The sequence below is a fragment of the Tympanuchus pallidicinctus genome, unplaced genomic scaffold, assembly GCF_026119805.1.
Source record: "Tympanuchus pallidicinctus isolate F22 unplaced genomic scaffold, pur_lepc_1.0 scaffold3, whole genome shotgun sequence".
Classification (NCBI taxonomy): domain Eukaryota; kingdom Metazoa; phylum Chordata; class Aves; order Galliformes; family Phasianidae; genus Tympanuchus; species Tympanuchus pallidicinctus.
In genome coordinates, this window is record NW_026294747.1 from 42170172 (window position 1) to 42185204 (window position 15033).

Here is a 15033-nt window from a genome sequence, read left to right on the forward strand (position 1 = left end):
AACGTGTTGATTAGAAATAATGTTCCTTGTGAAAGGATGATGAAATTCACGGACTGTCACATGGATGAAGTTATAAACTTTTCCATAACTACTCATGCAAAATCTGCACAAGTTCAGTGATGGCTAATGGTTGAAGAGGATCCCCAAAGGAGCATGCCAGAATTCTCTCACACAAGACAGAAGAGAATGGGATTGCAGAGCTGAAAGCTGTAGGAAACCAAACAGGTGAGTCTTCCTCCATGTGTGAGGGCTACAGCTACATAAAATCCATGTTTCCTTCATTCTTTCCCATGTCAAGTCATGATGTGCTCAGTGCAGGATCTGAGAGTTTAAGTCAATACATCACCCTTTTCATTGACTTTATTTTTAGGCTGTTGTGAAAGGTTGTAATTAAGAGTAAAAAGATTTGATATCATTCAGACTCTTATGCTAAACTTGCAATAATGGCAAGATAGCCTCACTAGAAATAATATTAGACTTTTTTCTAAGCATTTTTAGGATGAGAATTTTAAGCACAGAAACACTTGATGTTTAAAATGAGACTTTCTCCCAAGCTGTTATATACAATTATAACCAAGATATGGCATCTGCAAGGGCAGAAGCAATTTAAGATATTAAAATATCATTTTAGTTTTCAAACATTTCTGTCTGCCCCCTTATACAGTACACCTTTTTCACTTCCAGCATTGTTATAATAATGGATGTGTACGGAGGTATCTAACAAGCAATCACATGAGAGAAAATATTTACTCAACAGTAGGTGGAAAGTTTTCTCAGCAAGTTTCAAAGACACAGAAAAAGGGATGGGAGTATTTTGCTTTCATGTAAAAGGTCATCCACTGCTCTGTTTCATATCTCACTAGCAGTTTATTTAGCATACCCTTTGTCCCTGAAACAATCATATCTCAAACTAGAAGTTGCTGAAGACACAGTCTGATAAAACGTCAGCCAGATTCGTGCATATCATAGCCAGGCAAGTGAGCCACAGATACCATCAGCTAGAATCTGGACAGGACAGACAAAGAATTCAGAAAATTTAGAGATGAAAAATATGCACATTATCTCATCAGAGCAATCACTTCTGAATTTGGCCACTGAACACTGCTTCCTCAGTCTCTTTGTCCATGCTGGTGTGTTTTCCATGGTTTGCCTACTAACATCCTGCTCAAGTTCTACCAGATGACAGCTTTTGCATTACTTGCCGAAATACACTGGCTATGACTAAGATTTATTTTTCACATAGAAGAAATGAGTCTCATATATCCTTACCTATCCTTAGTTGTCTGTGCATCTATGCAGGACTTCTCCATTAAAGGAGAGCACTTCTTGTGAGCATAGCTCAGTTGAGGAACAAATAAAGCTGCATGTATTACGTTGTTTCAGGCATTTGATAGCCAAGGAGAATTGCTAGCACAATCTGCATGCAGTGTAGGCTTTCTGGTTCAGATGAGTTGCTCCTGTGTGCCTGATTGTCCTTATAAGTGAAGTGCAGTACAATGTAACCTGGCAGAAAAGGACCTAGGGGTAATGGGCAATAGCTGGTTGAACATGATCCAGCAGTGCTGTTGGGTGGCAAGAAGGCCAGTGGCATCCTGGCTTGTATCTGAAATGTGTTGTCAACAGGATCAATGATGTTTTCGTCTCCTTGTGCTTGGCACCGGTGAGGCTGCACCTCAAATTCTATGTTCATTGTTCACCTTTAGGCCCCTCGCTACAAGAAAGACACCAAGGTCCTGAAGTGCGTCCAAAGGAGGACAAGGAAGTTGGTGAGGGGTCTGGAGCATGAGTCTTACGATGAGTGACTGATAGAACTGGGATTATTTGGTCTACAGAAGAGGAGGCTCAAGGACAACCTTATAGCTGTCTACAATTCCCAGAAAGGAGGTTGTATTGAGGTGGACATCGGTCTCTTCTCCCAAACAAGAGACAGGGCAAGAGGAAATGGCCACTGTCCCTGGAGGTATTAAAAGACTTGTAGATATGGTACTTAGGGACATGGTTCAGTGGTACATTTGGCAGTGCTAGGTTAATGATTGGACCTGATGATCATTAGAGGTCTCTTCCAACCTAAACGATTCTCATTCTATGATTCTAAGATTTGCTTGCCTGTGGTGCTGGAGACCCACACCCAGGAGTGCCAGGAGGCCCAGAGTTTTCATACACTGAACAGACCTGCTTCCTGCTGGCCCTGCTCACAGTATGAGGAGGACATGCGAGGGTGGCTGCAAGCTGCAATCCATGTCACAGTGCAGCAGAGCATAAGGCTGTGTGGCATCAAAGCTTCCAGCAGCAAGGGCAACTGTGGAGACAACTGAAACTTCCCAGCAGACCAGGCTCACCTTCCTACCTCCAGCAAGCCAAAGCCAGAATTCAGCTCTACACCCTAAGAGATTAATCAGTGACCTACACAGAATGCAATTTCTGCTGAATCTCATTGAGTTAAAGCAATCCCATATGACCTGAAAATTTTCTATTTTTTTTTTTATCCTTAATGTTCAGACAGATAATGGAATTACAAAGATGGTATTTCAAGTGAAGTAAAACAGCAGACAGAACATACTAAGAACTTCTTTCCTCCCCTGCACTTGTGATACTTGGCTCACACCTGCAAATGGTGAAGAGCAAATCAGATATACAAGTATGCATACTCAGAATTTGCATTTACATTGCCGTGCTTCTATTCACAGCTATGGCGATCCTCTTCAGGCGGCCAGTTGGATTTTGAGGTGATTCATTATGCACAGAATTCCAGGAACTACCACAGAAAATGGAACATGCATTTTATATATTCAGATATGGGCATGCAATTCCAAAAGTCTGTGTCTGTATGACCTGCCAGTGTCTGTATGTGTGACTAATAATGCTTACCATTGTACACCCTTATACCTATAAGCTTACAGCTTAAATTGCAGGACTATTCAGGACTTTGAGAAGGCTTGGGGGAAGCACTGCTGGTGCAATCATGTATTTCATTTCCTGCATGCAAAATTGTCTATCTGCAGTGGCAAACACAGTAGCCCACAGGCTAAGACTACCAATACTCAGCATTTTTTTGGTAATTTCTATCAGTTATTTTGCAGCCTTTTGTTTGAATAGTTACTATGAAGTCTAGGGACATTTGTGTTTCTTATATGTGCCCAGACAGCACAAATGATTTTTCTTTTAAATGCCCACAGTTTGGTTATGTTTCACTTTTGTTTAGAAATGCAGAGTGCTTGTGTTTAGATTTATCAAGAAAGAAGATAGCGAATGTCAAACAAATTTATACCTGAAAGGAAATAAAACAAATAAGTCAAAATGCTTGTTTAAAAAGTTACAAAATATGACAGCATTAATGGCACTTAAAGCTCTAAGCACTTATAAGATTACCACCATATTTTTCTCAACTTCTTTTTCTAAAATTCTTCTTTTTTTTTTTCTTTCTTTTTTGTTTTTTTTTTGGGGGGGGGAGGGAAGACGGGGGGGGGCAGGCAGGATTTTATGTCTGCAGCTCATGTCTAAACCCAAACCTAGCAAAGGGGGCATAGAGCCCTGAGATTCTATGGTTTCTCTGGCCCTCATTTGAATAATGTATATGCTTTTATGTCTATTTTTAAAAATTCAGATTCAGCTACAGACAACAGCAGTTTGCTGACATGCAAAAGCTATAGCTTTCTTTCCGTCTTTGTAGTCTTACAGCATTAAAATTGAAGTTTATTTCAGTGGTAGAAAGTATGAAAGAGAAATTCCTTTTTTAAAAAAGTAGTTTGCCCACTGTTTTATACACCCATCCAAACATCAGTAAATTAATATTTCTCTTCTTTTAAACAACATAGCTCTAGATGTTGCAATTTCTTCATATGCGAGTTTACACTGGATATTTCCTATAGGAGAAAAAGATCCATTTGTTTCTTTTCTTTCCTTTTTTTTTTTCTTTCTTTCTTTTTTTTTTTTTTTTTTTTAATCACTGCATCACTGGTTAAGATAAATACCCACAGAGTTGTTTGTTTTGTTTTGTTTTGTTTTCCTTTTTTAATGAAAAAAGTAATCTGACCCTTAAATGTGTCCGTGTTGATTTTTCAAACCAGCATCCAGCTGGTGGCTGCGTCCATTGACATTCTTTTGGAGTTTAGAAAGATAATGCATCTGGTTCAAAAATGGAAAAAAAATCTAGCTTGGATCACGTGCCAAAACGTAAACTAAGCCTTACTGAAAGTTTCTAGTTTGCTCCAATCATTCCTCCTCTTTTTAACCACCAGGGGAAGCCTTCATGAATACATACTCCATTACAAAGACACGTTCCTTTTCATCCCTTTCAAAGGCTTTTCTTATGTAACTACCCTTTGTCTAATATTATGCTGTGGTCATAGCACTCTGGTGGCATTGCCATAGTTCTGTCTCTTCCTCTGTGTCTTGCCCTGGTAGTCTTATACAGGCTGAAATTTCCATGTGCGTAGCTTTCTGTTGCCATTCTTCAGTGCTGTCTTCCTGATTTGTTTTGGCAGAGCAAGCTTGAGTCTTTATGGCACAGTGAAATATTCTTCGATGCTATATAATTCAGACTGAATAAGGAGTCTGTATAAGGCACGTGTCTCAATATATATACGTATATAAAAACACTAACATTGTTAATTCAAGTCAAGCATCTTTTACATTTAATTTCTGTCTTCAAGTAATGCTTTGTTTTCATGTTCCCTTTCTTTGGTTTCAGTGGGGATCACTCCATTCTCCAGGTCTGAGTGCTGCTGGATGCAGTTGGTCAGGACTGTAGTGCTAGAAGAGTTCTCAGAATTACACATCTTCTCAGTCTCTTCTTCCTTTTTTTCTTCATCCAAGGAGTAGTTTCGGAAGGTCTCATAAATTTTACGCACATCCTCAGGGATGGTCTTTTTGATGTCTTTGTTTTTTCTTTTGGTCATCTTAGCAGATGATCCAAATTTGTTAATGATGTTGTCCTCAGATGCCCCTTGCCCATGCTTGTGGAGTTGATCAGACCCTTTAAGGCGTAGGTTGTTAGGCCTGTTGTTGATGCTTTCCTGAGATGAGGCCTTGAAGCGTCCTGTTTCCAAGGCAGTGAAGACTGAGCGCTTCTCTGGAGACAGCATATCTAAGGAATGGGCTCGCTGGTCCAAGCCCAGGCGTCGGCGCTCCATGCTCCGGATGGTGGCTGCCCTCTGAAGTTTGTCATGGATCTCCACGCTGAGCCGCCGCCGTGTCTCCCTGAACTCAGCTGTCACATTTGCTTTCCACTCAGCTGCATGGGCTTTTATTTCTCCAACCTTCACCACAAGAGAAGGAAAGAATAAAAACAAAACAAAAATAAAATGGAGTGACATTCATTTCTGTTGAACAGTAGCACAAGAATGTTTTTTATCTGGCATAGAATTGGAGACAAGTTTCAACTCTAAAGCATACATCTGGGCCCAGTTTTCATCAGCACAGTGTTTATACTAAGACAGGCTTTAAAATTACCAACCAGTGACTAGTAAATGGCATACGCAGCACATCACTGGGCTGCCTGTTTCATATTTTGCTATCCTGCACATTTTATAGCTGTTTTACTTGGGGAGAGCTCTTCATGCTAATCCCTCCCTGGCTAAGAACAAAATTCCTGACTTATAATGTCAGCAGTAGATGGTTAGGAGAATGCAGAATTATTCACATATAGTTACAGTAATATGCCTCAGAACATTATAGCACCCAATATAGCAGTACAGTAATGTACTTTCCCATACTGCTCATGGTTCAGTCCCACTGAACGTTCTGTTCCTTGCCATAAAGCAAATAATGTTGAGAGTATCTATTGGACGACTTCAAGTACTCCAAAATCCTTCTGATACATACAGTCTAGGGTAATTTATATTGGACAATTCTGGCTGACACTAATGGAGGTGTACATTGCATAACTGTTCAAATACTACCACCACATGCCATCAATAAGCGTGCTGATTCATGAAGAAATATTCAAAACACATCAGTGTTCTGTGTGAGAACCATCAGCATGTCTTTAAATGTCTTACTGCTGTTCCATTTCACTGCTTTGCACCTGAGAGCACAGTAATGACTAAGAGTAAAGCACTGACATGTATTAAACAAGTACTTCTTCTGAAAAGGGAGGGAAAAAAAGATAAATGATTAAGAAATATCTCTTTCAATACAGGCCTTTTCTAAAGTTCAGCTAAAGAAGAATAATTTCAGAAGTATGATGTCTGCAGCTGCCAAGGCAAAGGGTGCCATGGTCTGAACTCAGTTTCTCCATTCAGTCCTCAGAGTATTATCTTTGGTTCCTCAAGCCAGATGAAATGGTCTCTACTTAGAACTGAATCAACTGTGGTAGCAGGTATCTCATATCCACCCTGAGAGCTCAGACTCCCACCTTTGGTTGCCACAGCCAAGCACTGCAGCTCTCTTGTTGCTCATCAGTCTGACAGCTCTTTGTGAATCCTTTTTTATTCATGAGGATACACTGAGTCTCAGGCGGCACAACTGCCTTCATAAATGATAAATAACTTTAACTCTGCCAAATTTTGGTTATTCTTGCTCTTTGGCTAACTCTGCCAGGTTAGCTTTGCTGTGGAATACAGGAAGAGATTGCATTAAAAATTGAAATCATATCAACCCTCTGTCAACAGGCTTCAGGTTTGGAGGTATGATAATTACCTTTCAATGCTCTTATTCTGAGCATTAACAATATTATCTTTGGAACATGGAGGACATGATCAGAGTGAAATGAGCCACATTTTCCCTGATGTTGACAACTCAATGTCTTAATTTTTAATAATGCAGTACTCAATAAAGGACCTAAATCTAAACCTTTATTCAGAACTATATTCTTTGACATAGAGAATGTGGGAAAAGTCAGTATAGAGCATGAATTAAAAGCAAATTATTGTTTAATTAACAGAGCCAACTAATGTCTTTAAATCCACACACCTCTAATTTTAGAGAGAACACTTGAAATTTTTATCGCAGTTTTGTAACTCGCTTCAGAGTGAAGGCTGGCCTCTCCATAAATGCAGACCTACTGGTGTGTTCTATGTATTTAGTAATACTGACAGAGGTGTAACAATCTAGCTTTGTTCAGTTGCTTTTTTCCACACTTTGTGAAGGAGATAAAGATCAGAGCTAAGAGAACACAAAAGGCTGCCAGTGGAGGCTATACTGAGCACTAGTCAAGCAGGGGAGTATCCTTTCATAGACAAAAAGGAATCAGGCAATTAGAGCTCTCTTATAAAATGACAAATAACTGTGATAATAGTCATACCTCTTCTTTTGTCTTCTTGGACAGGACCCTTAACCAGTCTCCAATCATACTCAAAACAGCAGCAAAATAGGCAAGGCCAACAAGGATCCAGAACCACACTAAAGGTTTATACCACTCTCGATAATGGATGTCAGCATTTCCTCCTGAAATAAGCATAAACTTCTCTTTAGGAAACATATGATGCCAAAATTGACTACAAAATTTCTGCAATTCTGAGAAATTTCTGAAAATATTTCTTAATTCTTGCCAACACCACTGTACTTCTAATAAAAGATAAGAGATTATCAGGTGGGAGGAACAGACTGTTTTTAATTTAAGACTAGGAAGTTACATACTGCTCTACTGCTATGTGATCTGTCAGAGCACCTAGTAAACCTCTTTCCTTATATTGCTGAGACAATTCAGAAGCAAGTCTCAAATTCCTGCTTTGATAATACATGCAACAGCACAAATACATTCTCAAGAAAAAATGTATTACAACTTGTCTTCCTTATTCTGAACTACCTGCAGCCTGGTAGTTTGGAGACTTCACAGTTCAACCTTCTCAAATGATATTTTCCAGATTCTTTGGCTTTAAATAAAAGATTCAGAGATTTCTGTGTAGGAGACAGAAAAGTAACTTTCTCTACCAAATCAGGATATCTGACAGGAAATCAAATCTATATCAGTTCTGATATGCTGTCTGCTTGGATGTAAGTTATAGGGATGAATTCTCTGGCCAGCAACTCTAGAGGAGATATGGGTCAAATGAAGCAACAAATATCACAGAACAGTTGAGGATGGAAGGGACCTCTGGAGGTCATCCAAGCCAACCACATTGCTCAATCAGTTTTTCATAGAGAAGATTGTCTTGGTTAGAAGGGAACCAGACACCAACTTTTATCTTCATATGGCACTGAAAAGTTTTTAGGATTTTCCTTCAGTAAAGTACTCCAACAATACAGTTCAGAGTTTCCACCTGAGCATTTTGCAATCATTTCAGATTTCAGTTCTATAAGCATTTTAATTTTATCCAGACTGAGCATGAGTGTGTGTAAAGCAGCTGAACATTCTCAAGAAAGCTCAGATATTTGAGTACTGGCAGGGACCCAAATATGTTTTTGATGCTGTTCTCTCCTCATACACTATATGAATCACTCTCTTTTTCTAGTCTTTGAGAGTGTAAAACAATAGTAGATAGGGGCTGCTGTTGCTATGGTACAATGGGGCTATTCTAATCACACACGTCCCAGCAGACGCTTGTTATGGAGCAGATTGTCTGGGTCTGTCTTACAGAGTAATGAGCCAAGTGAGAAAATATGAGACCACTTTCTTCAGCCTATAAAATATTCTGGTTTGGTTTTGGTTTTTTTTTTTCAGACTACAGCTATAATTGTATTTCCAACAGTAGAACAAAAACTTTCCCAGTTTGCCAAGAATTGAGACATATTTTAGTGGAATAAATCAGTGTAGCTTCACTGATGCTGCTTTACCCAATACGGTATAACATTTTCTCTTTGATATTGAAGTTATAGAGATATGGGGATGAAAGTAACAGAAAATAAAAGTAACAGAAAATCTTTCTCAAAACCAGCAATGAAACCCAGATTTCCTGGTGATCACTTGCCTTAAGCTCTTATCATGAGATCATCTTTGAAGTTTTCTCATTCAGGGTTTCCATTTTTGAAAAATTCTGGTTAATAACCACCCAGCCGTGGATTATATTGTCTTGATTATATTGAATATACAGCAATTTAAAATTTAGTACTCTGTTGATTTTTTACAAATATATTATTCAAAAAAACACTATCAATGTGTACATGCCTAAGAAAAATATTGTTAATTATACTGTGTTTTTATACCACAAAGCCAGAATACCAGTGAGGTTCTCTTCACATTTAAGTGGTTAAAGAGGACTGAGTTCATACAGTTACTTTCAAATCTGGATTTTTTTCATATCTGGGGCTTTGTTCAGTGCCAATTTTTCCTCAGTAGTTCATGTCTTCTATACCACTATGTCAGAAATAAAAGATGGTCAGAGTGTTATCTACAAAAAGACTGTATTTGCTGTTTAGCAAAGAAAACTTTACATATTCTTGTTTCTGCCTTTGATCTTTTGCTCATTCATATTTCACTGATGTTTAGGAAATAACAAAACAGAAGCATTATATGTCTGTGCATCTTAATGTTATAATTAGTATCACTAATAATTCAATAATCATTAGTAATCCAATAGTGGCGAAAGAAAGCTCATTTATTTTAACCACTTTTTCTTAGCAGAACAATAGGGCAAAATAAATTCTCTCATCTCTGTAACCAACAATCCTTACCCTCTGTTTGGTAAGGATGGGTATTTATAGTTTTAGTTAGTACTGTATTCATCTGAGAGAATAACTTCCTAGCACTGAGCTGCACATGCTATTAGACCTTCCTTGATGTAACAGGGCAGCTGCAATGTCAAAATTCCTGCCAAGGCTAGAGAACAAAATCCAGCTTCTGAAATGCTGCAGATTCTGAAAAGAAGAATTTAGCAGCTCTCTACTGTGTCAGACCAGACATTTTCCAGCCTTATAGCTCAGCTCTACTTTGTAAAGCTTTGTCCATTCATCATTTTGGCTATATGCTTCAGCAAGCAGCCTCAGCTTGAGACCTAAAGGACTAATACAAATTTTGAATTCAATAGGAAAGTCATTTGACTTGTGCATAATTCATTGCATGATAAGAGGTAATCAGGACTTCCCAGACTCCTGCTATCTACACTGCTGAAAGCTTGCACTCTGCAGATGGCAATGTATCTGACTCTTAAACCTGTCTGGAGTTCTCCATGTTATTGTACAATAACCCCAACAGAAATACCTGGCTTCATTTCTCTGGATATAATAAATTGTAAAAACCTTCCTCTCCTTACCAAAAAATAAATTCTAAGAGCCAAGGCCCTCATGCGTACAATCTAGGCTTAGTACTGCTCACCTGCTACAAAGTCACCAAAACCAACAGTAGTCAGAGTGACAACCACAAAGTAGATGGACTCCAAGGCTGTCCATCCCTCGATGTGTTTGAAGATAACAGCGGGAATGGTCACAAAGACAATGCAGCCAGCCAGGATGAAGAGGATGGTAGAGATCACCCGGATCTTTGTTTGGCTCACTTGTTTTTTCTAGAGAATGGACGAAACAAAGGGGAAAAAAAAAGTATGTTATTGGAACTGTATAGTTTACATTATGAATGGCAGATGGATCATGCTGATATCATTTGTATTTCAATTTCTGTCATTTGTGAGTTTATTAAGTAGAACCCAACCCTTCCTCTCACTTGGTGAGAACCATCTCTGGAGAACAGTGAACTACTATGGTCTGGCCACAGAAAAACGGTGATTTCCCTTTTCCTAGATAGTCACTAATCTGTGACAAACATATCATGGCCCAGTACACTCCAGTTCGAGTTCAAAGTATAAAAGAAGGTGTGCATTCACACCACCAAAGATATAAGTCCACACAGCTTCACCAGCCCTAAGTGCTCAATGAGGAATACCAAGACTAAAATGAAAATAAACATTTTTTTTTCTCAAAGAAGAAGGGAAAAAAAAGCTATTTACTAATAATTCATGCTTTGGGTTTTGCTACTTTATTTACAAATAAATCATGCAAAAGGCTAAGCTTTCTCTGGAATTCCAGCTTACTTTCTCAATTATGAAGGTATAATATAGCTATGTTTGGATTTCAGGACTTCCCAGTTCACACCAAAAACACAGGCTTTATGTCAAATACCAAATAACCTGAAATAAAATTACCTACACAAATCTGTGTTGGAAAGCTCTTGAAAAAATACTGAGCATGTTACTGGATGCTATAAACTGAATATAAATACAAGCAGTGTAAGTGCAGCATTTTACACTCCTGGAGCATATAAACTCTCACTTCATTTAGCATAAACTTGGGTTTTGTTTTCAGTAACACTGATATAAATCCAGATTAACACAACCAATTCTAACAGATTTATTCCAGATTTTCTGTGCCATACTTAAAGGCATTCAGAATTTTAATAAAGTTTCATGAGAAAGATGAAATCTAGTAAAAAAAACCCAACTTATTATGGATTAATTAAAGTGACAGTATCAATTCTGTATCTGACCTGGAAAAGGACTGTGGAGTTCAGCATGAGTTATGTAATGCCAATGATAGAAAAAAGAGTGGAAGAAATGATGTATAAATCTCTACCAGATATTCAGGACCACTTGTTCCTGAGCTATGAATTCAGTCAAAGGTGTGGGTTTGTATGCTTTTTTTGTGAGGTCTTTTTTTTGTGTGTGTGTATTTTTTTAATGTAAAAATGGTAACATTGCTAATGAATGTGCATAAAGATCTGACTCATGGCTATTGTGCACCTTGGTCACTTGCACAAAAGCAGAGCAGATGAGGTTCTTTATATTCTTCTTATTCTCCCACTGGTACAAATGAATCAGAAAATTATGGTGAATGAGGACGTTTTCAAAGATACTGAAAAGGGCAGAACAGCATGACTTAGAAGCAGAATTACGTACTGGAGAATAATGCATGAAATTCAGGATACAAGTGAAAAGGGGAACACTTTGTAATTAAGCATGCATTGTGAAGACATTCAAAGTGTAAATACTATAGACCCAAAAAACGCTAAGGCACAAATGTTGTTATAGTAATCCCATATCAAAAAAGGTTGGTTTGCATGTTTCTCCTGTGGATGGATTTGGCTGAGCTATTTCCATACAAAGAACGTCATAACGTACTGCACATTTTCTGAAGAATAAGGAAATGGCACTTCTACATTCCAGTTTTGGCACAGTTATATTACATTGGACTATATTAGCCTAAACACTGCAGTATTATACTGTAACAAGTCATTATTAAAATATAAATATATATATACTACATAGATACATTAAAGGGTGAAAAATCTGAAAATGTTCATGCCTCAGGTTTTGAATTACATAGTCTGAAAAATTAAGCTTGTACTTTCACAAGAAGAGAAAAAAAAACACGTGGGTTCTGCAAAAGAAATTTTTTTCCCTCAGGACTGTTCATAGGAACAGACATCACTTGTTGATACCTTTGTTCTTCTTCAAGCCTTACATCTTAATCACCATGATATAGAATTAGTGGTTTTCCACTTGCTTGCTCTTCTGATGAACTTATGACTGCTTGTATTAACTAAACAGTGATCCAACTTTAAAATAAGGGAAATGAACAGTTCAGCTGAGTATGGCCTAAAATGTATTAGGTTAGGGCACTCCATAGAAGTGTCACTCCTGCTCTGCTGTAGCTAAACCAAGCAAAGGTCTCTCATATTCTCTAACCTTCAAGCTGCTATACAAAAGATGAAAATGACCTCCAGATCAGGGTTGAACCATATGCCAATCCTGCACAGTATAAATAGAAATTAAAGGTCAACCACTTTGTCCTAGTTCCTTAATTTCAGTTTCTCAACAACAGCTGCCACAAGCATAGATATAGATATTTAATTCCAGGTGCAGGGTTGCATGCCACACACCCACACTTTCCTCAAGAAACTGGTTTTGATTTTCCCATTCAGCATGCAGCTCTCATGAACCACAGCTTTACGAACCCACTTCTCCCCGTGTACCAACAGAGGGAATTTTGTCATCTGTGTGATTTTTGTGAATCTTACTCACAGAACCAATCTGTTTAATATACAGCCTCATACTGAGCACCAAATGTGTCTTTTAAAATTTAATCCATATTGTGTAAGAAATGTCTAGGCTGTCGGTTCTCAGAAGGACTATGCTTTATCAAGACTGCTCCTAGCAAAATTTAAGAAGTAGAACTAGTTTGTCAAACTAGCAATGACAATTCCTAACCAATAAGTTAGACATCATAAATACAATTAGCTATTCTTTCTTGTCATTATGTAAGATTATCATCACATGATCTAGAAAGACTTTCTGCCTCTACTTCCTCCTACCCAGCCTCGTCTTACGGATCTCCATAAAAGTACTCCAAATAGACTCTTCAAATACTGCAAGTTTTTGCAGTATTTTGGTATATCTGAAAAAAATAAAATTAGAACTATCCTATGCCCTCATAGTATATGAATTTCTGAGAACCTTGTGGAAACAATTTTCTACCTGGCTTTACTAGAAAACAAGAATTGTATTTAGGATTCTGACAAAGAAAGAACATTCTACTTTAACAGTACACGCAATCTGGGGCCAAACACCAAAGAACAAATATCTGAGCATCTCCAGGCAGGCTAGCAGAACCTTTGAGCCCATTTTGGGACATAAATGCAGAATTATCTACAGTAGTCAAAATGGAACAGTAAGAGAGCTCTCTCTCTGTGAAAGGTAGTTCATGTCATAGTGGAGTCAGTTAAATGAAAACACTTGTGAAATAGATGTTTTCTGTTTTTTTTTTAATATTGTTTAATCAATACATTCTTTCCACATTGATGAAACACATATTTGTGAAACATTCATCAAGTGTAAATAAACTAGTGCCTGCTAATGAGAGAGGCTTCAATTTAAATCCAACTAGAGAAAATCTGAAAAAAAAAAAAAATTAAAGGAAAAATCTAAGGAAAGAATGGAGTGTTTTTTTATGATATAACAACCCGTAAAGATTCATCTCCATTTACTCATGAAGGTATTCATTTCACTCTTAAGGTAGGTAAGAGCTAAACAGGCAGCATCACAAAATCACGGAATATCCTGAGATATGAGCACTGAGTCCAGCTACTGAATCCACAAAGAACAACTCAAAATCCAAACCCTATTTCTGAGTGTGCTGTCCAAATGCTCCCAATACTCTTCCAGCTTTTTGCCATGACCACTGCCCTGCGGAGCCTGCTCCAGTGTCCAACAACCCTGTGGTGCAGAACTTTTTCATAACCCCCACCTGACTCTCCCCTGACACAGCTCCATGCTGTTCCCTTGAGTCCTGTCACTGTCATCAGAGAGATCAGTGCTGCTCCTCCATGCCCTGTGATGAGCTGTAAGGCTGCCAAGAGGCCTCTCCTCCACTCTGGACTGAACAAACCAATGGGCATCAACTGCTCCTCATACATCTTGCTCTCTAAATCCTTCATCATATTTGTGGCCCTCCTTTGGACACTCTTTGAATAGTTTTATGTCTTTTTTATATTGTGGTGATGAAAACTGCTCACAGATGCTGCAACAGCACAAAGTAGACTGGCAGAAAGATTTGAATCATCTTGCTTGTATTAATTAAAGAAACTGGCAGGTTGCTTTAGTTTCAAGCATTCTCATGGAGAGACCCTTATCAATGAAAATTAGATCTTCTACATCTTCTCCATCCACAACTGTTACTTTGCTTGCTTTTCCCTTTTTTTCTATTACATACACTGTGATTTTAGCAGTATAAGATCTATCCAATAATTCTAGAAGTTAAGAGAAAACTATTTTTTTTTCCCCTCAGGTCCTACACAATCTATGCTGATTAACAGGATTCTTCCATGGCTACTGTCTTTTTCAGGTAGATTAACTTATTTACAAATGTTCTGACCTGCTCAGTGTCAACAAAAGGACCAAACAAGGTTCTTATCTTCCCAGACTGAGACAACAAAGATGACAGATTCATTGAAAAAGGAGTAAATTATTTGCCAAGTACAAAACATTGAGCATGGGACTATAAGATACTATAGTCACTTTTCAGACTAGACAAAATGCTAAATATGTGGCAAATTACACTATATTTCAAATGTGCTTGTTCCACAACTTTGTAGTGTCACCTCTCATTGCATAGAAACTAGCCCAATATACCGTAATACTCAACTATAAAAATCACTGGAACATTTGCTGC

The 15033-nt window shown here is 38.0% G+C and overlaps 1 protein-coding gene across 1 annotated transcript in view; it reads right to left on the reverse strand.

Moving 5' to 3' along the window:
• Positions 1-3537: 3537 nt before the first annotated feature.
• Positions 3538-15033, reverse strand: part of KCNK10 (potassium two pore domain channel subfamily K member 10) — a 56796-nt gene continuing 45300 nt past the window's right edge. Inside the window, exons 5-7 of the mRNA XM_052695575.1 lie at positions 10193-10379; positions 7244-7386; positions 3538-5258 (exon numbers count right to left, since the gene is read on the reverse strand). Of these exons, the coding sequence (XP_052551535.1) occupies positions 4635-5258; positions 7244-7386; positions 10193-10379 (954 nt within the window). The 3' untranslated portion in view covers positions 3538-4634. The remainder of the gene's footprint in view (positions 5259-7243; positions 7387-10192; positions 10380-15033) is intronic.